Source organism: Miniopterus natalensis, chromosome 10, assembly GCF_054644295.1.
Source record: "Miniopterus natalensis isolate mMinNat1 chromosome 10, mMinNat1.hap1, whole genome shotgun sequence".
Lineage (NCBI taxonomy): Eukaryota > Metazoa > Chordata > Mammalia > Chiroptera > Miniopteridae > Miniopterus > Miniopterus natalensis.
Window position 1 is genome coordinate 26,626,074 of NC_142090.1, and position 27,887 is coordinate 26,653,960.

A 27,887-nucleotide genomic window follows, 5' to 3' on the forward strand; every position below is an offset into this window, starting at 1 on the left:
CACGTGAAATGTCTGTGACTTTACTGCCTATGTTTTCTTCCAAGATTTTTATAGTTTCGTGGCTTACATTTAAGCCTTTTATCCATTTTGAGTTTATTTTTGTGTATGGTAAAAGTTGGTCTAGTTTCATTTTTTTGCATGTATCTGTCCAATATTCCCTGCACACCATTTATTGAAGAGTCTGTCTTTACTCCATTGGATACTCTTGCCTCCTTTGTCAAATATTAACTGACCATAATGGCGTGGGTCTGTTTCTTGGGTCTCCGTTCTGTTCCATTGATCTATAGGTCTGTTGTTGTACCAATACTAGGCTGTTTTGATTACAATGGCTTCCTAGTATAGTTTGATATCTGGTAATGTGACCCCTCCCACTCTGTTCTTTTTTCTCAAGATGGCTGCTGCTATTCAGGGTCTTTATGGTTCCATATAAATTTTTGAAATGTTTGTTCTAGATCTGTGAAATATGCTGTTGGTGTTTTAATAAGAATTGAATTTATAAATTGCTTTCGGTAGTATGGATATTTTAATGATATTAATTCTTCCAATCCATGAGCATGGTATATTCTTTCACTTGTTTATATCTTCCTCTATTTCTTTTTACAGTGTCCTGTAGTTTTCTGAATACAGGTCTTTACATCCTTGGTTAAGTTTACTCCCAGGTATCTTATTTTTTTGTTGCAATGGTAAATGGTACTGTTTTTGCAGTTTCTCTTTCTGAAAGGTCATTGTTGGTTTATAAGAATGCCATTGATTTCTGGATGTTGATTTTGTATCCAGCTACCTTGCCAAATTTATCAAATCTAGTACTTTGATGGTCTTTAGGGTTTTGTATGTACAATATCATGCCATCTGCAAATAATGACAGTTTCACTTCCTGCTTTCCAATTTGGATACCTTTTATGTTTTCTTCCTGTCTGATGGCTGTGGCAAGGATTCCCAATACTATGTTGAATAAGAGCGGTGAAAGTAGACATCCCTGTCTTGTTCCTGTTTTTAGGGGAATGGTTTTAGTTTTTGACCATTGAGTATGATTTTGGCTGTAGGTGTGTCATATATGCCCTTTATTCTGTTGAGGTATGATCCCTCTATTCCCACCTTGCTGAGAGTTTTTATCAACAATGGGTGCTGGATTTTATTGAATGCTATTTATGCATCTATTGATAAGATCATGCGATTTTTGTCTTTCAATTTGTTTATGTGATGTATCACATTTATTGATTTGCAGTTATTATACCAGCCTTGCATTCCTGGAATAAATCCCACTTGGTCATGGTTCATGATCTTTTTAATATAATGCAACCTCAGCTATTCTTGATTCTCAAAAGGCAGAACTGCATGACTAGTTCCTTCAATCCCATGTCTAGCCACCTCTGCATGGTGTATTGTGACCTCAGCCACTTTTGATTCTCAAAAGGCAGAACTGCATGACTAGTTCCTTCAATCCCATGTCTAACGCCCTCTCCAATAAATGTCAATTCCTAGTACAGCCAAGCTGTCACTATTGCAGAGCAGAAGCCAAAATATGTGATGGCAATGTCTTAGAGGCACCACTTCTCCTTATTTCAGCACCTACTCTGGGGTACCACTTACCTGTGTCTACTCAGCGCACAGATTTGATTTAGCCTGGTGAAGTACATGGTCACGGGGCAAGGAGAAAAACAATATAAACAGTGAATGGAACACAAACATGTTTTAAACATTTTAATGTTATCCCTGAAGTTTCACATTAAAGAAAAATATATTTTTTAAAAAATGATGGAAAGAGGGATCAAAAGTTTACTTAAAAGTAACCCATGGGTGTGAGGTCTCAGGGTTCACTATATTTGGGGGCAGGTAGTTCAATATACTTAATGTTTTCATTAGATATTACAAAGTAACATTAAAAAAAATTCATTGAAGGCAGTAATGGAGACCAATTATTAGGAAATGCTTACAAGTGATCACTCTTAGATAAGAAGAAACCAAAGCAGAAATTTCTAGACAAGAAAATAATACTTCATAGCAAAATCTATGGAATAAGCTACACACATAGAAAAACATATAGCCTTAGATACTCTTTCTTAAAAAGTGAACCAAGTACTCATCTAAGGAAATTAGAAAAATTATAACTCTCCACAGATATGTATAAAAGTCTCAAAACAAAAAGGACCTGAGTGCTTGTCCTCAGGTGTAGCAAAGCAGGCAGGAGCTGGGAAGACAGCAGCCTCCCTGGCATCCAGTCCTGGTGAGGCCAAAAAGGCAAGAGTGAGTCAGGATTGCTCTCAAGAGTTGGGAAGAGTAGTGGAAGAGAGAGGTAGAAGAAAGGGAGCATTGGCGCCATAGCCTCTGCCTCAAGAGTGACTCTGGTTTATAAGGTGAATGGGGCTCTTAAGTATACACAAGTTTAGAGAAGATGTCTCCCTCCTCCTCATGAGATTAGCTCTCCTATCTGGGATCATGGGCCCATTTACCCAGGCTGCTCCTTCACTCCGTCATCATCTTTCTCCACCTTCACCTCTCCCATTCACTCCCTTTACACCTCAAAGTCTAACTTCTGCCTCCCTTCCTCATGAAACTGCTCTAAAGTCCTATTAAATTTACATGGTGCTTTTGAATCCTTTTGTTACATTTCTTTACTGCATTTCCTGGAACCAGGGTTCCTAACATGTACTTGCATTGGGACATTTCCACTTGCCATTGCCTAGAGGCTCTTGCACATTTCTTTAAAGTCTTGCCACAATCTAGAGCCCCCAACTCAGACAGGTTAAAATCACTAAGGACTCTGGTTTCCTCATCTATTAAATCAAATAACTGTATTAATAACTATTCTTCCAGCTCAAAATTACAATTCTGTGCCTTCCCTGTTCCTTCTCTGCTAGAAACAATCTCTCCTATGAACATGAACAAAAGTTGACTTGTACCTGTCATGTATTACATCAATTCAATGAATCATTTGAGCACCCATTCTAGGTCAAGGGTTGTGTTGGAGGAATAAGTGGTAAAGAGGCAAACAAGGCAGACATGGCCCCTTCCCTCAAGAGCAACCCTACTGGTGTGAATATAGGAGTTCAACCTCCTCCAAGAGGGCAGGAGGCAGCTGTATGTCCCCATCAGGGCTCTGCACAAAACGGGTACAAAGAAAAGCTTGACAAAAGCATGAACCACCCCTGGACATCTAAACATTACCTGCACATTTGACTTTGCTCTGGGATGAAGACCAGGAGCCTGCAGGAAGTCCAGCAGTGAAGGAGATGTGGTGTGGTGCTTTCCCCACATGCTGCTCTTTTAAGGCTCCTGGGGAAAGACTCAGGATTCTAAATAAAAAGGAAAACAAACTATGTAAAGGACAATCCCCACCCCCACCTCCTTTTAAAGCACTGGATTGAGATTTTTAAAAGAGGTACTTTCCACTTTCAATAGATGATTCAAGGTTGATTCTTCTTCTTCTTTTGCTTAAGTAAAGCCAGATGCTCAGCAGGTGTGAATCATGTAGAAAGCTTTTACAGGTGGTGAGGACAAGTGATCACTAAAATACTCAAAGAATGCTCATATTCTAAATGATGTACACATGACATAAAAAAAGTACTCTTCTGAGAAAACATTTAAAAATGGCAATGTTGGTGAAGTGGTCAGGTTCTACAACAAACTGTTGAGTCTATAGCTCCTCATCAAAAGTTTTCTTCTCACAAGCAGGCAGAAAGCAAAATCAAAATGATTCCTAGAACTGAAGTGTTGAATTCCAGTCAATGAGTGGAGTCTCTGAGCTGTAACAAACTATTATGGTGTATACGTGTCATTTCATTCACACTTCCTATCATTCATTTTGAAAGCTATTTTTGTGTATTTGGCCCATGAGAACACTCAGTTTGGGGCTCAAAAATATGGTACACTTGACCCAAAGAGATTCCATTTTCCAAGCTACTGACTGTAGGAATTCTAAGGGCCTGCTGAGTTCCATGAGCAAAGAAAACCACTGGGTCCCTAATAAATTTATGTAAAACCATAGGTTTACTGGGTATACAAAAACTTTTAGGGTTGGAAGACATAGGAAGGTCACAATTAGTTACTGCAATACACGAAAGTTTATTTTTGACTTTTTTCTTTTTTGAAGGAAATAACAGAAATAAACATCAATAAATTTTGTACAACAAAAACAGCTTTTAATATGGAACAGACAACCCACAAATTTTAAAAATCTCAGAATGGCTTCCCTTTTTCAAAGTCATGCTTTCTTGTGCTCTGGGAGGAATCGGCATGGAAAAGATGGTGGCAGCCCACTGGGTTCCCTAGATTCGAGTCAGCTGGTGCCACAGACTGGATGGGAGGATGCTTTCCACTTTATCCATGACAAAGTTTAAGGGGGCAAACAAAGTGCTGAGGAACTGCAAAGAAACCAGAAAGGCACAGATGTCAGAAGAGATTTCATTCAAGATTATAAAATAAACCTCTCCAACCCATGCCTGCATTTAAAGTTTCTGCATCTAAAGTCTCAAAAGGCTACAACTTTCACATTTATGTTTACAGGAAACCTACATTCCAGTCCCCACCCCCTAGCTCTGAGAGATAAAGGGGAGCAGTGTCCCCTTTGATAGCTGCCCCACAATCTGAGGCCTTCCAATTAGCCTTCCAATTAGCCTTCAGGATTTCCTAGCTGCCCATGCAGATGACCACCAAAAGAGATTGACAGATAGCTAGCAAGTGGGCAAAAGAGTTAAAAAAATGGTGACAAGTTTAAAATGGTGGCCACCTGCTTACCTAGCTGGTTACAGAACTCACTAAATAAAAAAAGGAATTTTTAAAAGTCAAGTTTGTTGTATGGTTGTGAACTGCTTTGGGATCCTAGTCTCCCAAACACTTCTGCAGCCCATGCTCATTTCTGAACTACTTGCTTAGTGGTGTGCATCATGGGAGCCTGCGGGAGGGCAGCCAACTGGCCAGTCCTCGGATGACATATCCTTGTTGAAGAGGTGCTGCTCTGAGATCTTTGGACCTATTTCCTTTGGTTACTAAACTCCTTTCTGCTTTACACGTCAAGAATAATTTAGCACATTAACTGTGCCTTTAAAGAAACCCAAGTGCTTCGCCTGAGACTCATTTAACATAATCTCAAAACTGTTCTGATTATGATCTTGTGAAGAATCAGCTTCACTTCACAAACCATCCAATATTTGGCAGAAGAGGGGCCCTAACCCATCCAAGCAAGAGAGGGGCATTTGGATGGTTTCTTTGCCCTCTGTCTCTCTTCAGAACCACGGTATCACCCTTACTAGGGTTCAATACCTGCTTTGAGTTCTGTGGAGTCCTTTGTCCTAATCCCTTGTCCATAGCACATCACTGTCTATACTACCAAGAATTTCCCATAGAGGTGTAGTGTAGGCTGTGAGTATATAAGCAGAGGGGAAACATAGTTCTTAGGTAAGAAAATGACCTAAGTTAATGAAGTTAAAACAGGCTTCTCTACTGGTCATATGTTCTATGGACTGTGAGTCCAAGAAAGGGTATGGTAGGAAGTTTCCCAAATTCATATGACCTCAGAATCTTTCCTCCTTGTTTTTTAAAAGAACCAGTAGAATACAAACAGAGAAGGCCCATAACACATTACAGCTCGATCATCAAGTGTGAGGATGTAAAGGAAACTTAGGAGTCTTTCTCTGTGCTGTATCTGTTACATCAATTAAATATATTTACTCAGCAAGGCACTTAAGTACTCAGTGAGATATAAAGAAGTCTAGGACAAAACTCCCACGGTCAGGAACCTCAAAGCCTAGAGTTGGGAGGAGGAGGCACTAAGACCTGTACACAGCAAAGTAATAATATCAGATAGACCATGACAGAATAGAAGCATCAGGAAGATTCAGAAAAGGGAGAGAATCCTTTCTGTTGAAAGGATTGGGAAAAACTTAAAGTGAGGCAACTGAAATAGACTCCAATGAATGGTTGGATATCAGAAGACAGAGATGGGGTAAGGATGATAAGGAAAGAAATATGACCAGGTGGGCCCTCCAGGCTCAATAACCAATTGGAAGAGAAATGGGAAAACAACTGGTAGGACCAGAAGACAGTAAATAGTTTAGCTTAGCTGGAAGAGTTACAGGTAGAGTTTAAAAGTAACTAGAAGGCCTGAGGGGGGCGGGGCGGGCAAGGGGGGTCAATGGGGGAAAAAGGGGAACATCTGTAATATTTTCAACAATAAAGGTAAATTTAAAAAATAAAAATAAGTAAAGCAGCCATGAAAAAAATTGTATGGCAAAATTTTCTTGAGTTGCAGAAAAAGAAATATTTTACTTAAAAAAATAAAAGGTAACTAGAAGGATGCTAAAGAGGGCCTTAAAGCTAGGCTGGATTTGTAGTTAAGAAATAGGCAGCAATGTTAGTACTTGCACAAAGATGGATGGCTCTTTCTTTCCTCAAGTGCATGTTAGATATATAGCAATTTCCAGTAAACTTCTGAAATTATCCTTTGCATGCACAGAACCTCTTGAGATGCTCATTCTACAGAATGGACCGCCTATGCCTACCCTTTTCAGTTTAGAGTTGAATGTAGTTGTAAGGTGTCATGGGATATATCTGGCCCAGAAACGAGTAATTACTTCCTCTAAAAGAGTCTGTAAAATCCTGGTTATGAGAGGATAATATGGAACAAGTCTACTGATTGCATTAACCTAACATGATAACTTAAAATTAAAAAGACATACATTTTTTACTTATTTTTGTGTTCAGAGACCACCATGCTTCATAAATCATAGCATTTGCCTAAAATACTTAATTACATAAAGAGGAACTAGGTGCTAACGTGGTCTGGAAAAAACAGAGATTCTGACAGGGGTTGGAAGATGGGGCTCAGCGAACAAGGTGATATTGCCATATCCTAAAGACTTGACCAAAAACAGATACAGAACTGCTGAATTTGTGATGGAGGGGGGAAGGACTACTGAAGTATTAGCATGAGCCAGTGCAGTTAGAGGAAAGGAATCACTCAATGTCTTACTCTGGGCTGTTTCACGCACTATCACATGGAGGTATTAGGGAGCCTCATCTTGGGCAGCAGAATGAGTGGGGATGTTGTCATACAGTTGTTTCAAAATAAAGTGCTGTTGCCTAGACTGTGGCATCAACCTAGGATGCAGGAGAATGCGGTTCAATTCCCTGTTGGGGCACAGGCCCCGGTTGTGGGTTCAATCCCCCGTGGGGGGGCGTGCAGGAGGCAGCCAGTCAATGGCTCTCTCATCACTGATGTTTCTAGCTCTCTCTCCCTCTTCCTTCCTCTCTCTGAAATCAATAAAGACATTTTTTTTAAAAAGAAAAAGAAATAACGCTGTTTGTTTGCTTTGTTTTGGGCACTGACCTGATAGATAACAAGTGCAAAAGGTAAGGCCTCTGGAAATCAAGAGGTGAGCCTCTCTCCCTGTGTGATGTCCATAATTGCCCCTCTTCCCGAAAGGCTCAGCAAGACACAATGTGGCCTGCCTCCCCAGACTATACCTGCCTTCTCACCAACGTTCCACAAGAGATTTAAGTCCCCCTACCTCTAATGTATATGATAATTTACTGCTCTCCCTCACATCTAGAATGTTCCATCCTGGGGAAATTAAGAAAAGAATCCCTTGAAACTTCCCCCAGAGATCCTAATTCTCTCACAGCACCCAGTTATGATGTGTTTAATTACTAAGCTATTCTCCTCCTTAGCACCCTGCCCCCCATCTTCCTTCTCATACCTCACCCACAGGGAGATGCTGCTGAGCCCTTTCATTTAGGAACAAAATAAAGGTCAGCAGCTTTCATTGGAGGCATTAAAAAAAAAAAAAAAAAGGTTTGGTAGAACCTGCCTTGCTTGGGATGCTTATTTATATTTCTTTGCATGTTTGAAAATCAGTCCTTTTTTTTTCCAGGCCAGGAAAACAACCAGTGCACATAAAGGAACAGTGGTTTTGATCATAGACTTGGGAAATTAATTGCCTGAAGAGTTCAGTCTGAATGAGCAACATCAGGCAACCCTGGAACAGCTCATCTCTTTTCAGTGTCCAAAACTTCTGTCCAGAGGGCAGAGATACATGGTCCAAAACGCACTATGATTTAATCAGTGCTTGTGGTGAGAAAAAGCAACTGAACTAATAAAAAAGAGAGAGTGACATTTCAATCGCCTGATCCTCCTTTTCCTGAAACATCATTATTTAGAACAAGGTCATGGCTCCCAACATGCTTAGTTAACTAGAAACGCCACTGCTTATCTGAATAAATTCCAGGTGCCCCATTGCAATCAGACAACTGACATTTCACTGTAATCCATATCAGACTTCAAAGAGGTCAGGGCTTATAAGTGAAGACGAGAGTCAGAAGTTAGCGGGCTCCGTCTCAGGGAAGGAAGGAGAAAGACTACAGGAGTAAAGACAAGGTCCTTGAAAGCAGAAGGGGTCAGAATGCTGACCTCCCCACACTTTGACAGGGGTTGGGTTTGGAACATAACTTATTTATATGAGCAACCTTATCTTGGTAACCAAACATTCTAGGAGGAGTTAGTCTCAAGTCATTGAGGTAGATTAGATAAGAGAAGCCAGCTGAAGCTTCTCATTCACTATTTTCAGTGGCTCACACTTGGCTGGGCTTCCTTACTGGCTGCCCATCAACATGTAAACACGCTGCAGAGTCCCCAAGCTGCATGTGGCCTGGGGTGGCAGTGCAATCTCTGCATCTACTAAAAGTCATTATCCCAGGGACATATCTCGGGTGAAGGCTGAGAAAGTCAGTTTCATAAGCTGCAAATGGTTACAGGAAGCCTATAGGGCAGCTTTGATAACCTGCAGGCTTCTAAGGGGCCCTATGAAGTGACAAGGGTGAAAATGTGGAGAAGACTATGGGGTGGCTTGGTGGGGAGGGGGAGGGGGAGGGGAGGGGGAGGGGGAGGGGGAGGGGGAGGGGGAGGGGGAGGGTGTGGTTCATCTCTCCCAGGCCATCCATCTTCCTTCCTCATGATGTCTCTCCAGACACTTTGGAAACTTAACCCTTAATGAAGGGCAAGATGAATGTGATCCTCCAGACAGAGGTTTAAGAGCAAATTTATCTAAATCACATTTGAAAATTACAAGTAGTGGAACAAATGACCACACCCTGGTAGAGTACAAAATATGAGCCCAGCAATGGCAAATTTACATTTTATTCAGTCATTTGATCTGAGACTCAAAACCAAAACCTGGAAACATTGAATAAGGAGAGTGCCTCTTTCTCTAAAATTCGTAATGAACACGTCTCATACTTGGGAGGCTGCACAGCCTTTCCTAGAGAACACTCGGTCTTATTCTATTTACTATTTCCCCATCCTCTCAATCCCATCCTCCTTAAAGCAGTTTCAGGAGATTAGTCCTTTCATTCAATGCAGTGTTTCTCACAGCCCTGGTTCCATTCTGGAATCACCTAGGGAGTGTCTGAAAACTCAGATGCCCATGCTGCATCCCAGACCAATCAAGTGAGACTCCCTTGGGGATTGCTGGGGGGAAGGCATCTGTAACTGTTAATCTCCCTAGCTGGTTCCAGGGTGCAGCCAGGGTGAAACCACTGATTCCTGGAAAGTGTTCACCTCAACAACTCTGACAGCACACCACACACCTGTAAACCTTCTTGAAAGGAAATGTGGTCCTCAATCGCTGTCCTCAATCTTCTGGGGTCCTTGTTAAAAACACAGATTCCTGGGTGCTAACACTCACGATTCTGAATTTCTGGTGGTGGGGCCAGGTGAATTTTCTCAGCACACTAGAGGCTGAGAACCTCTGTTCTGATCCCAAACTCCCATCAAGTACTATTTTTTAGTTTAAAGAAGAATATGGGGCCAATAACATACTTTTACAAATATGCCTTAAAAATGTTTGAGTATGAACATAGGAGGGACAGCAATTGTCTAATGTAAATATATTTTTATGGGGTGCAGAAATCATGCCATGTAGAGAAGACATAAGGAAATTTAAGGTACTCAGCCTGGAGAAAAGAGGAGGTAGGGAATCAGAAGTTAGAGGTGGCCATCAATGTATTAGCTGACTTAAGAATTTGCAAGAGAAAATAGGCTTGTTTACTATAGTTTTGGAGGGTAGAACAGGAACAAGAGTGGAAATTAAAGGGATAAATTTTATCAGTATAAAGAAAAGTTCTAAGTGACCCAACAATAAAATGTAGTTTGATGTTGAATAGGTGAGCTCCCCATTGCTGAAAGTATTCAAGATGAGTCTAGATTATCTCCATCATGTTCCTCTTGAAAGCAATTTGTTTAAGGTCCCTTTCAACTCTAAGAGTCTACAATTATAAGTATAAAAGAAGAGAAGAAATTCTAGGCTGTATCTGATTTTTACATTGATTCTTTCTGCAGAAACCACTACCATCTATTGATTTAATAATCATTTATTGGAAACCTACTATGTGCAAGGCACTGTGCTAAGCTTTGGGGATACAGAGATGAGAAAGGCAGTCCTGCTCTCAAGGAGCTCCCATTCTAAAAGGGGGACAAGTTTTCAAAAATTATATAATATTACAATAAATGTGATAATATATTCACAGAATACTGTGGGATCACAGAGGGGATATCTAACTCTGTGTAGGAGAAACTTAGAAAGAAAGCTGAGTACAAGAGAATAAAGAGGCATTAGTAGGGTGGACAAAGTGGGGATAATGATGGAAAAGAGCATTCCATGCAGAGAAAATAGCACATGCGAAGGTACAGAGGTGTATAAGACCCCGGTGCATCTGGGAAGGATGAGTAATTCACTATGTCCCAAGAGCAGTGTCTGCGCAAGAGTTGGGAGAGATGAGGTTGGAGAGGCAAACAAGGGCCAGATCATAAAGGACCTTGCATGCCATGCAAAAGAGCTGGTACTTTATCTTGAAGATGGTGGGAAACCATTGGATTAATTCAAGCAAGGAATGCTCAGACTTGCAATTTAGGAAGATCATTTCTGTGTCAGTATGAAAGAAAGACTGACAAAGGATAAGACTGGAAGCAAGGAGACCAGTTAAGACTTCTGTAGGATTCCAAGCAAGAAATAATGAAGACCTAAACCAAGAGAGGTCGTGGCAGGAGGAGGAGAGGAAGATGTGAATTACATTGACTGAATGTCTAGTGGCTTAGGAGGTTACACCCAACAGATTTTGGAGGTTGAGACACATGGGATGTGGGGAGTTAAGAAAGGAAGAGCTCAGGAGGGCTGCTGAGGTTCTGGCCTGAGTAACTTAGTGCCACTGGTGGAGGTCAGGAATACAGGAGGAGAGCGATTTTGGTGGTGGGAAGAAGGGTGATGAGTTCAGTTTTGGAAATGCTGAGATTGAGGTGCTGGTGGGATTTCCATTTCATCTTCAACACGTATGAAAATACTCTTGCAATTTCAGCCCCTGAACTCTGCCAAGCAGAAAATGTCAATCATTGAAAAGGGATGACATCAACCCAGCCAAGTTAAAAATCATTCTTCCTGACTCCACTCGCCTTGAAATCAGAATGGAGTTCCAGAAAAACAATGGATATGCTTTTCCTTATTTCTTCTGTTTGAAACTCATCTGTGGCAAAATTAGTAAACTTACCCTCACTGTATGTATAGGTTGAAATGGCCAGTTTTCAACAAGGAAGCAATGGTTCTTGATTTTCAATGCACATGGCTTTTCTGATTAAAGCTTCTCTCCACAACCTTCCTTAGAGGCTCTTAGTGGGTTTCCATATTTCTAAGTGTCATGTGTATACTTCTTACTACTACAAGCCCTTCACATCCCCTCAGTTCATTCCCTAAACAAGTGAAATGTTTGTAACCATTACAATTTTTAAAATTTAAACTACCTTTGAAAATGTAAATCTCACTGTTCTTGAAAAAAGACCCACAATATCTAACGATTGGAAATAATGTCATTCAATTTATAGAAAACTGAATAATCTCCCACATATTTTTCATTTGCTAATTATTTAATCCTTTTTGACCTTATGCATTTGAGGGGAACTGCTGAGAATTTCTTGTGTATGAAACCAGGCAAGGCACGCATTAGCAAACAATCTACACTTCCTCATTTGACCCCTCAACCCTTTGATTCCGCTGATAAGGAAAATTAAACAGTGAGCAAATGATCAATACAGGCATATTCATTTCTACACAATACTTTCCCATTTCTCTTATGTTGCTTCTCTTGCTTTTCCTGCCCCTTCCCTGAGGCCTCCCTCTTGGCAAATACTCACAGCTTTTGCGAAGACCCCCATAAGTTCTGGGAACTGATGTGTCAGGAGGGCCAGCATGGCTGTGAAGGAACACAATCCAGCAGTAAAGAGAATAAAGAAGGGAAGCTCCTTCTTTGGGTAAACTGAGACTTCATGGAAAGCTGTAGAGAAGATCAGAAGGGAAATATCAGGGCTGGAACAAAATGCATTCTCAGTGAATTTCTATATGTGGAATGGACTCTTCAGAGCCTTGGTTGAAGCCTGTTGCAAATGAAAAAGGCACGACTCTTGAACAAACCACAGTCAACATCAGAGCTAGCCTTTGGCTGCCTAACTGCTTTCCCCAAATTCATGTTCAACCTTTAGCGATCTAGAAGCATGATAGAGCCCATTTGGGGATGTCACACATTCATGGGCAGGGACAGTACTTCTATCTATCTATGCCTAATATATAATATTCCTTTCTCAAAAGCAAACATAAATGAAGCAAAGCTTTATTCAAATTATAAAACACGTTCATTGCATAAAACCTGGAAAATCCAAAGTCAAGTATACTGAAAAAAAATCCTGTATCTAGATTTTCACCTTCCTTTAATTTTTAATCATTAAATGCAGCAATATTAGTTTATCTTGTATTTTTTCCTGGTGCACTCTAGGTATGTTGATGGAGGTGCCACCCAGATAGAGAGACATTCAGCAAGGACCTCTTGCTGGCCGATTCAATCTGCAGGGCTTCGAGACAAAGGCTTCGAGGGTCACCTGGCACAATTGTAGGAGATGCTTGATGACAAATATACTTCCAACCACCATCAAAATAAATAAATAACTGGCACTCTTTAGAGCACCTTCTATAACTTTTAAATTTCAAATGTTGGATTTGGGGAAACCAAAGAACTGTGCCACAAAAGCTGAGAAAATTAACTCCCCTGCTGCCTGTGACCTCGGTGGGTATGGGTGCTGACCAGGGAGGTAGGGGCTGTCCTGCCAGAAAGAAAAGCACCAGTTGCCCGAGGCCCTGGTAGAGGGAAGCAGTGAAACTGCATGTGAGCAATATTATCACTTGAACCAGAAGGATCCAAGTGCTCCACTTTCCTCAGCAAATCCCAGATGTAAAAGGTCTTTCTTGGACTACTGGGCTCTCATTACTTAGATCCCTAAACAGTAATCCACTCTGCTGAAACAGAGGGTGAGAGGAGCTGGGAGCGAGAAAGGGACAAAGCGCAACCAACCACACACACTTGAATCCAGGGAAGTCAACCTGCTAGGATTCAAACATGGGGTGGAGGTGTACTCAGGGACACTGTGGCAACAGCAACACTTAATGTACAAAATGTGGGTAGCATTTAAAACAACTGACCTTCTCCCTATCCCCACTCTCAAAACCTAACCCCCTAAAAATTTTGAGGGGAGCCCAGACTTGAACCACTGCATTCAATTAAATAAATGTGAGCCATAATTTTCTATTTCAGGCTTATAAAGTTTACTCTTGTAAAGTTTCTTTTAAGAACTGTAATCTTGTTGTAATAGTGACTCTATCCCCATGGAAACGTAATTGGATTCAACTAAAACATTTAAAATAGTGTACTTTTCAGAAAACTGTCTATCATACCAGAAAGCTGAAACTTTAACAAGAATCTCCCTGAAGGGGGAGTCAAAAGGTAAAGTATGGGCCCATAACAGGGATTTCTGAAATCAAACCTAATGTAGTGTGAGACACCAGACCTTTTTCACAATCAAACTCGAACAGTGAGGAACAGCAGGTCACTGAGATCTCCCAGTTCCCTAAGTAACAAAGCTCACACTGGGGCTGGCTCGCAAGGAAACAAGTGAGCCACCTCCTGCTACTTCAATTTAAGATGTTGATTCGTTTTGCACCCAGACCCAGCCATGTCGGAGATTTATGACTGGCTCAATAATGCTGGTGTTGGACAATTTACTACGCACTCAGGGCTCCAAAGTTACACTATTCCTCTGGGCAACGTATTTAAATATGTTTCAGTTATGAGGTATGATATAAATGGGGCTAGTAAAAGGGAGCGGGTGGCAGGAGAGAGGATGGGAAAGAGGGAATAGCCAAAATTTGGAGCTCATTATCTGAGGGAGAAAAATATGTCCTAAGTCAGGGCCACATGAAGAGCCTGGACATGATCCTCATGCACAGTATGATTTGATAATAACTAGTTAGCCAGAATTGTCAAAACAATGTTGTATTACAGTAAACCAAATCATACTTTCCACACGTGGTATGGGCCAGACTGCTAGCTCGTCCAGCACTTGAGGGCAGAGCCCCCTCTTTGTGCTATATACAGTGCTGAGGCTGCACGTGTGCTCTGCACATGGTACACCAACTCACTACATGCAACCCCGAGATGCTCACGGGAAATCCTTCTGGCCAAGAGCATTGCATCACCACAGAGAGCACGCCCGCCCCGTCCCATGACTCCACCTCTGGCAAAGATGCCAGGGTCCTGGTGCTGCCCTCCCATCAGTGACTCATTTGCAGCTCCCTCTGAAGTAAGTGCTTCCTCCACAAACTTCAGTCATGTGACCAGAGGAAAGCCCAGGCAGCACTCTGCACACTGGACCAGCCCACTCAACATTAGCCCCAAACTAGAGGTCTCTGTGCTCAGACCAACACGATGCCTCTTGATCTAAATTTCAATCTCTGGGGTCTTACCCTTTGACAAATCTGAAGAAATTTGGAGGAGCAGGAAACCAAACCCACTCACATAACCCATTTTAATGCATATGCTATCAAATAAGGACAGGGACTGGGAGAAGAGTAATAAAAGACAAGGAACATTATAAACATTTATCATCCCAACTCTCCCTATCCCCTCTCGGGCACACTCCCCTCACTGGCTGAAGACCACATAGAGGGGTGAGACTTACACGGGAGCAGTTCTCGGTCTGCTGTTTCTGTACAGATCGGGTAAGGATAAAAAAGATGCCCCTTCTCTAAGGGATAAGGGATCATCCGAAACGCTGAAAAGGAGAGATAATATGTTAGAGGTTCAATATCTGTCTCATAACTTCTCAACTTCAAAAAGGGCTTTTTGAGCATTTTTATGACGGGGAACACTTCTACAAATAACTCCCAGAATGCAAGACTTCCCCAAACTCTGAGTCATGTGCCAGATAAACTGTCAGAGGTGCATTATGATGTATGACTCACACATTAATCTCACACTATATATTCTGGGCAAACCTCACAAAACTGGGTGGGGATAAGGGTGCAGAGGAGTAGGGAAGCCATCAATTCCAATGCCCAGAATTTCCTCATCTACAAAATATTATTAAAATGTCAAAAGCACTAATTCAATATAGCTCAACTGATGGGAATAGTGCAAACCTGGATTGAAACACTTCTCCAAGAAGAAATGTGGATTGACTTGGAGTCTGTTACAGATGTACAAATATGAAAGGCATTCTACCATGTCTACTTTAAAAATATGTCTAGGTGGATTAGAATTACAACCAAGATGGATAAAAACAAAATCTAAAAATGCATGACTTGGGAGGTATTTCTAAACTTTATGAAACATTTAAGTCTTCAATATCATGTGGGAAAAATGAATCAGGAGAGATTGATTATCTGTATTTTGATGTCAGGCCACCTAAATTCTATTTTGTGGTATCAGATAACATTAGGTCTCACATTGAATTATGGCTTTCCAATCAATCTATCCCTTCCCATTATCACATGTGTTACTCTCCCTATTACAATGTCATCAGCATGTTAGTCTCACTGTTCCTATGAACAGTGCTCATGGAGGTGATTTTTCTTCAACAGATGTCCTTTAACTACAGCATGATGTAGATATAAAATATAAAAACTGAACCCTACACTGGGAAATGTTAGATATCAATCCTTGCCTTCATATGTGTCAAAGAGGGGTGGTGGTGACACAGGATTCTTTTTAGTTTTAATGCAACATTTCAAGGATTGTAGCTACATCCTTAGCTGTGTGATTACCTAAACCTTCTCAAAATGCTGTCAATGTACATATTTATCTTTTGCATACTTATTTGAAACAGGAATCAGAAACAAAGAATGTCTCCCTCACAAGAAATGACAAGGTTCCATTGTAACCAGCATCAGTGCACATATGGTATTTATTCTGGTGTCTGAATATTATTTAAAAGTAAAAACATTATGTATGTGATTCCAGCATTTGGAATGCAGTCAATCTACACCACAGTGGTATCACTCTGAGGTTACAGCACATTGCCACGGAGAATATAAATCACTATAAACGTGGGATTAGAGCAGAGCCAGTTTGCTGGCAGTTTGCTGAGTTAAAAATGTTATCAATTTTCCTCTCATAACAGAAACCTCTTACACAGAGATTAAAACATTAAAAACACCCCAGTCTTTAAATGTTCTTAAAATGAAAGGCTCACCCTAGTTCAATCAGACCTTAACTTTCATGCAAACAAAGATGACTTTTGCCCGCTACAACCAGCCAAGAGAGAGCTCTCCACACAGGTTGTTAACACACAAAGATCGCTCTAAGAAACCGCATCTCTCTCAATAGAACTAAGCTTGCAAGAGAAGGAAAAAAACCAAAAAAGCCCTTTTAGTGACTTTGTAGAATACACTATAATCTTTTCTGGGAGGTGGTGCATTTAAATTTAAACTGAGATATGGCAGGATTTTAATACCATTTTCCATAAATGATGGCTCCTCTAAAAACATCCCAAATATGCAGAAAAATGTGTGTGGAAGTTTTTCTTTTTCTTTTTTTGAAATCCAGATTCTCCATGTGCAACTGGGATGCTACAGTTAAGAATCTGTTCAGGTTTATATGATATAAATAAACCCTCAGTTTTCAAAGTGGCTATAAATTTGAATGCTAGATTTTATTCAAAATTTGAATCCAGTTTGCATGTCAGGGAGCAATTTTTAAAATGAAATATAGGAATGCAAGATCTTGAGAGTGTTCAACCATGGAAATCAAATGGTTAGCTGGTATCTTTTCAGTCAGATGCCAAATGTTTTTTTCACTCCACTATTTAGCATGCATTCTGAATTTTGTGCATCAAGTTAGCATTTTTCTTCTAATCAGTTCTGGTCTTTTTGGAGAGGGTAGAGACATTGATTACACACAACTTAAAAAAGAACATACACACACACACACACACACACACACACACACACACACACACACCTTGCATTGTCCCCCTCTACCCTCATGATTGTAAAGATGTGTATTAAGGTATTCTTTAAAATTGCTCTCTTTCTCATGTCAATTGTTACCTACACTGAGTTCATAAAATAATATTAAGGCTTTTGGCTTCACTGAACAAAAGCAAATACAATTTCTGTTTGTATAATTCTATCCTTCAGCCACCCTGCCATGCAGGGTCAGTAAAGTGTGAGATAAGCAGTGTTAGTCTGGAGAGAGGGAAGAGGCGCTGCTCATGCCTTGTCAGCTTCGCTTCCCACCTCCTGGTCCCTTTCCCCGAAAAGTGTGTATGTAACTGCTCCATGAGAACCTTGTGACTTTAACTAAATGTCCAGAAATTTTGCAAGAACAAATATTAACACACTGATTTGGCATTGTAAATAGGAAAAAGGGTTGCTCAGCTGGTGTGGCTCAGTAGTTGAGCTTCGACCCATGAACCAGGAGGTCATGGTTTGATTCCTGGTCAGGGCACATGCCCGATTTTGGCCTCAATCCCCAGTGAGGGGCATACAGGAGGCAGACAATCAGTGTCTCTCTCATCAATGATGTTTCAATCTCTCTCTCCCTCTCCCTTCCTCTCTGAAATCAATAAAAAAAATATTAAAAAAAGAATGTAAAAAGGGTGATTTGATCTATTTTATGAATTTGATCTATTTCATGAGTGATCACAAACCTCCTAAAAATCTTTTCTGAGAAAACATGTATTTCCAAGCAACTAAAGATAACATGTATTTGTTTAAAAACAAAACAAAAAAGCTAGGCAACTCCGTGTTACTACATGGCACACAAATGACATGTGTGTGTTTCCTTTCCTACTTGGATTTCTGCCATGACCTTGGTGAGGGGTGAAATGGATGGGGAATCAGTTAATGAACACATCAGGTGCTCCATGGTCAAGTCTGAGGTGTTACACTGCCACCTTCCATCCCTGACCAGACTCATTTTCTAGGCTCTGAGCCTATAAAGTGCACTGCTTAGCAGACACTCTCCACCAATACTGAAGAAAAAAATCAACAGAACCAGAGTGGGCAAAAGGACAGATACGTGAACAAGCTCATACCTGATTTTCCCAGTGATTTCTCATCCTACCCACGATACAGACAAGGATAGAAGGTAATGTCTGATGTTTCGTTTGCCTATACTGTCTTTCCAGAGAGGATCTCAGAGACCTTTATACAGACAGATTACTTGTAAAAGTGAGAACTGAATTTGAATCCCAGCTCTATCTCCTAAACATGTGAGTGTCTTCCTATAGAAAAGTGAGCCTAGCACACATGGCTCTGCACTGACAGAGCTTACCACCCAGGGCAGAAAATGGATGACCCAATAATCATGAAAATAACTCAATAATCTGAAAGTTCCCACTGTGACAGCTCCTGGTAGGAGAGATCCATGGGGCTGTGCTTATCTAGAGGAGGAGGGGTGGAAGTGACAGCTAAAGGGTGAGTTGAACTTGACCAGGCTAACAACTGCATGTCATTGGGTGGGTCATTAATCTGTGTCCAGTCTCTTGGTCTATAAAAATGAGAATACCACAGACCTCACAAGGCTCCTAAAGGGACTACACGTGACAGCCGAGGTCAAGGGTAAATGAACACAGTGCCTGGCTGCTCAATAAAAGTCAGTTTTCTCTTTACCCTCCCTTTCTACTAACCCTAAAAAGCTCACATTCTCTATATTAGGTCATATGCTAGCTTATAAATAAAAATGCTGCTGGTTTGCAAACAATTAGAAGTACAAATGATAGAAAATTATCATTAAAACACTAGGAAAATGCCCAAGAAGGCTATCTGTCTTTTGTGAGACGTTTGGGCACAACAACAAAGAAAGTACAGAAGTCAAAAGCCTGGGTTCTTATTCACATTTTTTCAGTATCTAGTTACATGGCCTTGAGAAAATCAGTTTCCTTTGGTTAGATTAAATGATGCTCCATTCTAATTCTGAAGAGAAATTCTAGAGTTTTACAGCAAATTCATAACTTGTTAGTAACCCTAGCATCCTACTTCCATGAGAGTACTGTTTACACACACACACACACACACACACACACACACACGTATATGTATATGTATATGTATATGTATATGTATATGTGAATATACGTGTACACATGTATACACACATACGTTTCTCCCAAAGCATTTCAGAGTCTAATCCATCTTGGTATCCTCAACACAATGCCTGGCACAAAAGAGGGACTCAATAAAGTTTTGTTGAGTAAAAGAATGAACAAATTAATACACAATTAGAAAGAGCAGAATTTTCCTTTTAAAAACTCAGGTGGATCCAAATTGTGGTCAATCACCAAGACTGAATAAAAGAAAGGAGCAAGCTGGGCTCACTGGGCAGAAGGTGGGAAAGCATCTTCCAGGATCTGGAGACTGACTATTCGTAAATGGTAACTATCACCAGGAACTTTAGCTGACCACTGCTTTCTCCCAAGAAACAAACCCTTAGATGTATGGGGTGGTGCAGTGGGGGTGGGGATCTCTCCTTAGCAGTCCAAAAGGTGCCAGCCTTTTGGAGGAAAGGTTTAGTTAGAGGAAATGCCCGAAGGCCCACATCTTACAGCAAGTAGCATTTACCATTAGGTTCAAAGAGAATAAATTAGAATCAGAATTTCATCCTATGCTTCAACAATGGGCTATTTTCTCCTCTCAAAGGAAATATTCTGCCTTAGTCCCCCTAAAAAACACCACCTTCATATCTTATACATTATTTAGTGAATTCTTTGGGGGGAAAATCTCCAAAAAGAAAATAAAGAGTCTTACTTGGTAAAGTGGAATAAATGCAAACAAAGAAAGGCTAAGTAATGTGCCCCATGGCATTCCAGTCTTCTGATATATAGAACTAGAAAATTAAATCTTAAAGTTTACAGTTGAAGTCAGCAGACTACCCTGCTTTATAAAATAAATGCAACCAAAACAACCTTGAAAAGGTGCAGGGAAGAGGGAGATAAGGCCACATAAGTATTTAATATAGGTAAAACAGAAAATGTGCCATTTAAAATAGGGCCCCAAACGCACAATACCATTGTAAATAAGGCCCAGTTCAAGTGAAATCCTGCATTTATATATGTTTTTTATATTCAACATACTTGCAAGTGGTGTGTATGTGTGTGAGTGTGGTGTGTATGAGGATAACCAGAACCTACAGTGTTTAAAATAAGTATAATTCAGATAAGGTGGCAGCTGTGTAATGAACTGAGAAATATATTTTTAAATCTTGTAAATTAAAACTTTTCTCCTTTCTTGATTATCCTGACTTTAAGGAACATATTGTATAATTTCAGGGGCTGGGACAGTGATGAATCAAACATTTTAGAAACCTTTGAAATGCTGATGTATTTGTGGTTTGAGGACTCTTTTTTTTTTTTTTTTAAACCACCATATGTTTCAAACCCAAACAATCTCTGCCATGCATCAGCTGGATTTGGGGGTTTTATCAAAAATGTTGAGTTATTTCAGCCTGATTGTTGGGAAACTCACTTAATCCCACAAGATGACTAACGCTCCAACATTTAAAAAAAACACACATTAAAGAGCAAAGCAAAATAAACCTCCATTCCTAAACAACACTTCTGACATAATTTCTTTTAATCTCCAAAAAATAAATTGACCAAAAGAATACTCATTTTTAATGTGGAAAGTAGTAAAATTAGATACTGTTACCTTCCTCTCTGAATTCCATTTCTAATGAAAATGGGACATTGGAAGGAAGTTGGGGGATGCCCTAAAATTTCAGAAAGGAAAACATGATTTAAAGGAGAAAAATCTGAACTATGAGGCTGGAGATGTCAAAAGGCGCCACCATGTGGTGGACTGCAGGAAGTGTAGCGTCCTGCGCTCTGGCACTACCCAGTGCCCAGGGCAGGCCCACTAACACACAGAAAGCAGAGGCAGCAGCTCAGGTACTACAACTATCCTTTGAGCAACTGCGCTGAAGCCCACCAACCGGGGGCTTTCAGTATCGTCAGTGCTTCATAACGCTCAAAAATTGGTTAAGTAAATACCACTGTAAGTAGGCACGTCAGAATTCTAATCCAAGTCCTCTGATTTAAAATCCAGAGCTCATCATAAATACAGAGGACAGGTTGGCCATAGGAGCAGTGAGGGTGAAATGGGTGAAGGAGGTCAAAAGGTAAAAACATTCAGTTACACGGTAAATAAGTGAGATAATGTATAGCATGGTGGATATAATGTATAGCATGGTGGATACAGTTAATACTACATTGCATATTTGAAAGTTACTAAGAGAACAGATCTTAAATATAAACAAATATCAAATCATTGCATTGTATACCTGAAACTAATGTGCTATATATCAATTACACCTCACTAAAAAATAAATTAAAATAAAATAAAATCCAGAATTCTGATGATTCCATTTAACTTTGAATGGGCACTGATCTAGAAGAAATGGCAAAAGATTGCACACAATTGTCTAAAGTTGGAGTGGCAATTCTTTCATCTAAATTGCATGACAGATTTATAGCTTTGTTTTCAAAAAGAACCAAAAGTGTTTGTAATGAAAGATTGTTTTTCTAAATTTATGTATATATACATACACATCCATATATACACATATTTATGCTTGTAGGAAATATATATGCTTGTAGAAAATTTGAAAAGTACAAATATGAAGGAAAAAAAATCACTTGCAATCCATTTAAAGATGTATTTATTTCCAGTCTCTTTGTTTACACATAGAATTAATTTTTTTATAAAAACGGGCTCATTCTACACTTACAAAATTTAAGTCAGTATTCAACAATAAAAATTCGGTTTTATATAGAATGATTAACTTTATAAACACCAGGAAGGGAGGTAAGTATACTCCAGCCTATAAGTAGTGATGTGAAAGTTGAGGACTTCCAAGCAAATGTTTCAAAGATAACTGATCCTCTTAGCCTTATTCTATTCAAGAAAGGCCTAAACAGCTGGTATTACAGAAAAGAGGAGTGAAGAAAAAGTGAACTTGGGTTTACATCCTGGCTCCACCAACAATGGCTGCACGACATTCAACAAGTCACTCATCTCAATGAATCTGTTCCTCCCTTGAACAACTGAGATGGACACCTCTGTCCTACCTAACTCAGAACATTATCAGGAAGAGTACATGAAATGATGTATGTGCAAACCCTCCAAAGAATTACCCAGTTATACAAAACACTCTTTAAGGCTCCTGGTATTCCACAAGGCATTTAGCACCCGGTAAGCACTCTCACGGATCTCTTTTTGTAAACTGAAGAGCAGTGTAACTTCCCTGGAGTGGTTCCTATTTATCAGTAAGAACCAAGTGCAGAATTTCTCTTTCCTATAGGTCTCTGGTTGCCTTGCCATACTGTTTTAAGTCTAAAAATTCATCTCCTTTTTAAAATTCTAATAAAGTGCTCTGCCCATGTAATCTGAAGTGATTACATTTCCCAAACATCCTGTTTGCTTTTGGAGCTCACTTCTATGTCACTTCACATTTCTTGAAATCTCATTGTCCTTCCAGTTGATCCAAAGCATCTGTCCATTCTTCAACGATTATATGAGTAACTAATTTCTAAACAATTTTCAGTTATTTCTCATAGAATTTCTTTTTATAATTATGCTATGATTTCTCACTTCTTGCCCCTGCCCAACTTTTTTGATCCTTTCTATGGGACTGGTAACTTTTTTTTCAATCGGATCCAATTGATAAGCTTTTATTACTATGTTTCCAAGATGCCAATCTATAAATATGTCCTTATTTGGTAAATCAATCTGTGCATTTATCCACAACTAGCTGAGGCCTCTCGTGTTCAATCTTACTGGGATTTTTCTAGTTTTGTTTTTGTTTTGTTTTCCCCATCATGTTTAAATAAAAATTCCTTTTGCTTGTCTGGGTAGAACACCTTAAATGTAACAATGATAAGCTTAAGCCAGAGGGGACTGTACATGTGCCCACACATGCCTGAGTAGAGTGTGCTGTCCTAACACATCCAAATTCCAGGACCAGGACACCTGGAATATGTTAATGCACTTACAGAGTGGGTGGGGGGTAGAAGCATTGATCAAATCAACATTCCTCATGTTATAAATGGTAAATTATTTAAGTAGACCCACTGTTAATTCTCGAAAGAAATATTTTCAAAACAACTAAACAAAAGACTTTCAATCAACTTGAGTCCCAGCTGTCAACTTACTTTTACTCCATCCCATTTGGCTGCCCCTCCTCCCCAGCCCCCATCCCAACTCCCTTCCTACACCAATTTAGATTCCCGCTAGGTTAGGGAAGGACAGGAAAAGGGAGGCGCAGGTTATAAAAAAGAAAATGGAAGCCACTAAGATAAACAGAGTGAAAGGATTAAAGAGACATTCGTTTAATGAAGCTGATTAGAGTGGGGATGAACTACGAAAAAATTAACAGAAGACTCTAGTATTTGTTTTGTTTCCCCAGGAAAGGAGGGGAAAAACTCATTCTACATGTTGTACTTGTTTTGCTTAAATTAATGATAACTGAGTGTCAGAACACGTGCTGTCCAATAATCCACAGTCTTGGGCCTTTTCCTTAATTTACATTCTCCCAGTGTCCTTGCTTTTAATACTGTCTCAGTTCTTCCAGGCTTGGTTCAAATCGTGATCTGTAAGGTTATACATGACCACTCCACTCCAAAGACTTCTCCCTTCTGAAGAATCACTGGGCAGCTGCTACATGCTGCTGGTTACTACTCTCAACTAGACAAGACATTTCTCCAGGGCAGGGGGCATGTCTCACCCACCATTAGAGCCTCTTCTCCTTGCAAAGAATGATGGTAGCTAATAGATATTACAGCTGTCTAACATAACCTGCCACCAGACACTAGGGCCCAATGGCCACTGCTCTGTTTTGAAGGAGGACTGCTGCTCATTTGTGTTTGGCACCTGTCTCCAGGAAAGGAGAACTGTGACTCTTTAGCCAACCCATCCAGAAGTGGCCATCTAGAAGTGGTAATGAGAGCCCAGCACAAGGCCTAACCCCAAGCCAAAGACTCCCACAATGCTAAGGGGCTGTCCAGGTCTCCGAAGACGGTTTTCTGTTCGTAGAGTGCTCCTCTGCCAGAGACGTCTAGGTTCATCCTGTCTGTTGTGGAAACTGGTCTGTTGAGCTGCTGAGATGGCACCACCACAGCAGCACCCACCACTACCGAGGAAATGGAGAGGCTGAGTAATTAATCATTTCAACAGTGATGAAATATCATGGAGAGGAACAGATATTGCTGTGTAAATCATTATTCATCATGGACAATCAGGGTAAAAGGTTTAGCATCTTTTCACACTCTTAAAAAAGTTTCAAAGAAAGAAATTTACTTACTGCCTTCCCATGTACAATGCAAAAGATTCAAAGCCCCTTCCACCCTCTTCCAGTGTGCCAGATGAAAGAATGCATATGCTATAGCTTCACTGTCCCCTCTCTTCAGGATATGTTCTGGGGGTAGGATTAAGCTTTTCATTTCTAGTAGGTACTGAAATAAAAAAGCAGGAGACAGATGTATTAATACACAGTAATTTGGAATTCAATATTGAAAATAGAAAGGTTGATTTCCCTAAAGCCACTACTCATAAAATCTGCAGCCTTGTTACTACATTTGAAGGCAATTACTAAAACATCCAGCAATCCAATGTTTGCTGACAGATATTAGCCTTGTACTAGTTTACTACAGTGAAGATCAGAGGCTTTCAGGCTAAGATATTATGATCAAAGAAATAAATATAGACTCAAACAGCAAAAAGGAAAATTTAGACGACACAATAATTTGATATAATTTTTACCGAAAAATGATGGAGGGATGTGTAACCAGAATGAAAATATATAAAACAGACACATGAAGGTTAAGTAGTCATAAGACTAAACCAACTGTGTTAGCGAGACCTGAGACTGACTAGCACTGCCCATTATTTTTTCTATACAGATCTATCAAGGAGAAGGACCTAGTCCTATGAAAAGGGCCATCCATCATGGCTTGGATGCTAGAGGGAAGAGCGGTGGCAGTCAGAGCATAGGGAGACCCAAGGGAGGGGAACAGCACAGACACCAAACTACAATGCTCTTTTAGGCCCTTTCACAAAGACTGGAGGGTTCTCAGCTTAAACCTCTTAATTCGTATCTTCTACAAAAGAGGTGGGAATACAGGGGGAAAAATGAATATTCATTCTGGAGGCTCAGAGAAAATTAAGTATCCATTTGTAGGGTTTTTGTGTGTGTGTGTATAGAACAGAAAAAGAAACAAATTTAGGATATTTATATTTGAAAACATTAATTTCTCTCTGCTGCTTGGTGCTCTCCCTGTGCTCCATTACTCATTACCTCCCTTCCAGATTTGTCCTCAACACACATACACATACACATACACTACTACCACCAACGATCATCACACCAACCTACACATCGCCTTTAAAATGGAGATTAACATCAAAATTACAACTAAACTACAGAAAAATCATCATTCAGAACCACCTGAAATCTAGCTGAATGGAAGTCCTTCAACTAGGGATTTAAAGACAAAGCCACTTGTTTTATCCTTGATTCTAATATCAAGACTTTCTTGATATCTCTGCTTAATGACTAGGACTTTATCATTATTACCAAGATTACTGCTTTTCTCTATAGTTTCCTACAAATCTCTTATAGGACCTTCCCTGTCCAGGCTTTCTCTCTCTCTCTCCTCTCGATCCATTGGAATAACTTTTTTTTTTTCATTTTCCTTCTTCTTCTTTCCTGTCATTCTTTTGTTATCCTCCATTCTGTCTTCCTGTCTTTTTGTTTGATTGTTAGTTTCTCTTATTCTCTTTATTGTATCTTTATTTTCTCATTTTCAACTATTATCCTATTCCTATTCTCTCCCTTAATTTTTTGCTGGCCCTTCTTTCAGAATCTTTTCTCTGCCTCTATTATCTCCAGTAGCTTCCTATTTTTCACATTTTAGTTTACTATTATTTTCTAAATTTTCATCACTATTAACAATAATATGCATGTCTCTCTCTAAGTGTTACTTTTCTTTCTCTCTTTTCTTTTAAGCTGCGTGTGTGTGTGTGTGTTCTTCCTTCACTCTCCCAGTTCTATTTTCACTTGGGTTGTTTTCACTGTGACTGTCAAGATATTTTGTAAGATACCCATTGTTTCCTGGAAGTTTAGTTGTGTATTGTCCTGCCTTGCCAGCACCCGTACAACAGCTTACACGATGAGAGGTTGGGGCTGAGACACACTGTTAGCCAACCTGAGAGGAGAGTCCTCCCAAGGACTGGTCAACAACAATCTAGACCCAAGCATAACAGGAGAACATAAAGAAACCACAAAAGGGACACCCACAAAAGGGACATGCCTAGAGCAAAGAGATCAGAAATATAAGGAAAACACACCTCTGGGCTCCACTGGACTCACAAGACAAAATCCCTCCCCACAAGACTGGGAGACAGCAACTATATCTAACATATAGATACAAACACTAAGACCTACTGAAATGGGGAGACAAAGAAACAACCCCCAAATTAAAGAAAAGAAAATGCCAGAAAAAGTCTTTGATGAGATGGAGTTAAGCGAACTATCAGAAACAGAGTTCAGGGTACTGATTATGAAGATGCTCAAGAAACTTAATGATAAAAAAAGGCAACAGAGTATAAGACTGAGGACTTTAGGGAAAGCATGAAAAAAGAGATACATAACATAAACAAAAATCAGATAGAAATAAAGAATGCTGTATCTGATATCAAGAATACACCCCAAAGAATTAAAAGCAGGCTCAATGAAGGAGAGGATAGAATAAGTGACTTAGAAGGCAAGGTAGAAAATATCACTCAGTGAAAGAAGCAAAAAGAACACTTAAAAAGCATGAGGACAATGACATGGAGGCATAGATGAGACTGATGAATGTCCGAAGGATGGAGGAGGGCGGGTAGGTGGAGGGGGAGAGAGTAACCAAAGAATTTATATGCATATATGCACAACCCAAGGACACGGACAATGGTGGGGAGAGGAACTGGGGAGGGGGAAGGGATGGGATGGAATGGGTTACTGGGGAGAAAATATTTTAAACAAAAATAAAATTGGGGGGAAAAAAGCATGAGGACAGTCTAAGGGAGCTTTGGGTCAACAAATGAAGTGAAACAACATTCACATTATATGAGTGCCAGAGGGGAAAGAAAGAGAGCAAGGGACAGAGAACTCTGTGGAGGAAGTAATGACAGAAAACTTCCCAAGGCTGGCGAGGGAAAAAGCCACACAAGTTCAGGAAGCACAGAGGGTTCCAAACAAGAGGGACTCAAAGAGACCCACTCCAAGACACATCGTAATTAAAATACCAAATGTCAAGGAGAAAGAGAGAATATTAAGGGCTGCAAGAGAGAGACAAGCAGTGACCTACAAAGGAACCCCCATAAGGCTAACAGCTGATTTCTCAACAGAAACTCTTCAGGCAAGAAGGGAGTGGCATGGAGTTCTCAATGTAATGAAAAGCAAGAACATGCAACCAAGACTGCTTTATCCAGCAAGGCTATCATTTAAAATTGAAGGTGAAATAAAGAGCTTCCCAGAAAGAAAAAAAA

General features: G+C 40.1%; 1 protein-coding gene across 4 annotated transcripts in view; it reads right to left on the minus strand.

The window, feature by feature from the left end:
- Nucleotides 1–3,126: 3,126 nt before the first annotated feature.
- The window catches only part of ST7 (suppression of tumorigenicity 7), a 334,384-nt gene continuing 309,623 nt past the window's right edge, over nucleotides 3,127–27,887 (minus strand). Inside the window, exons 12-15 of one of the 4 annotated variants that reach the window (XM_087821055.1) lie at nucleotides 24,661–24,811; nucleotides 15,044–15,136; nucleotides 12,173–12,312; nucleotides 3,128–4,361 (exon numbers count right to left, since the gene is read on the minus strand). In XM_087821055.1, coding sequence (XP_087677181.1) covers nucleotides 4,266–4,361; nucleotides 12,173–12,312; nucleotides 15,044–15,136; nucleotides 24,661–24,811 — 480 coding nt within the window. In that variant the 3' untranslated portion in view covers nucleotides 3,128–4,265. Of the gene's footprint in view, nucleotides 4,362–12,172; nucleotides 12,313–15,043; nucleotides 15,137–24,660; nucleotides 24,812–27,887 lie in introns of all 4 variants that reach the window. The other 3 variants (XM_087821054.1, XM_087821058.1, XM_087821056.1) reach the window with 3 other exon arrangements.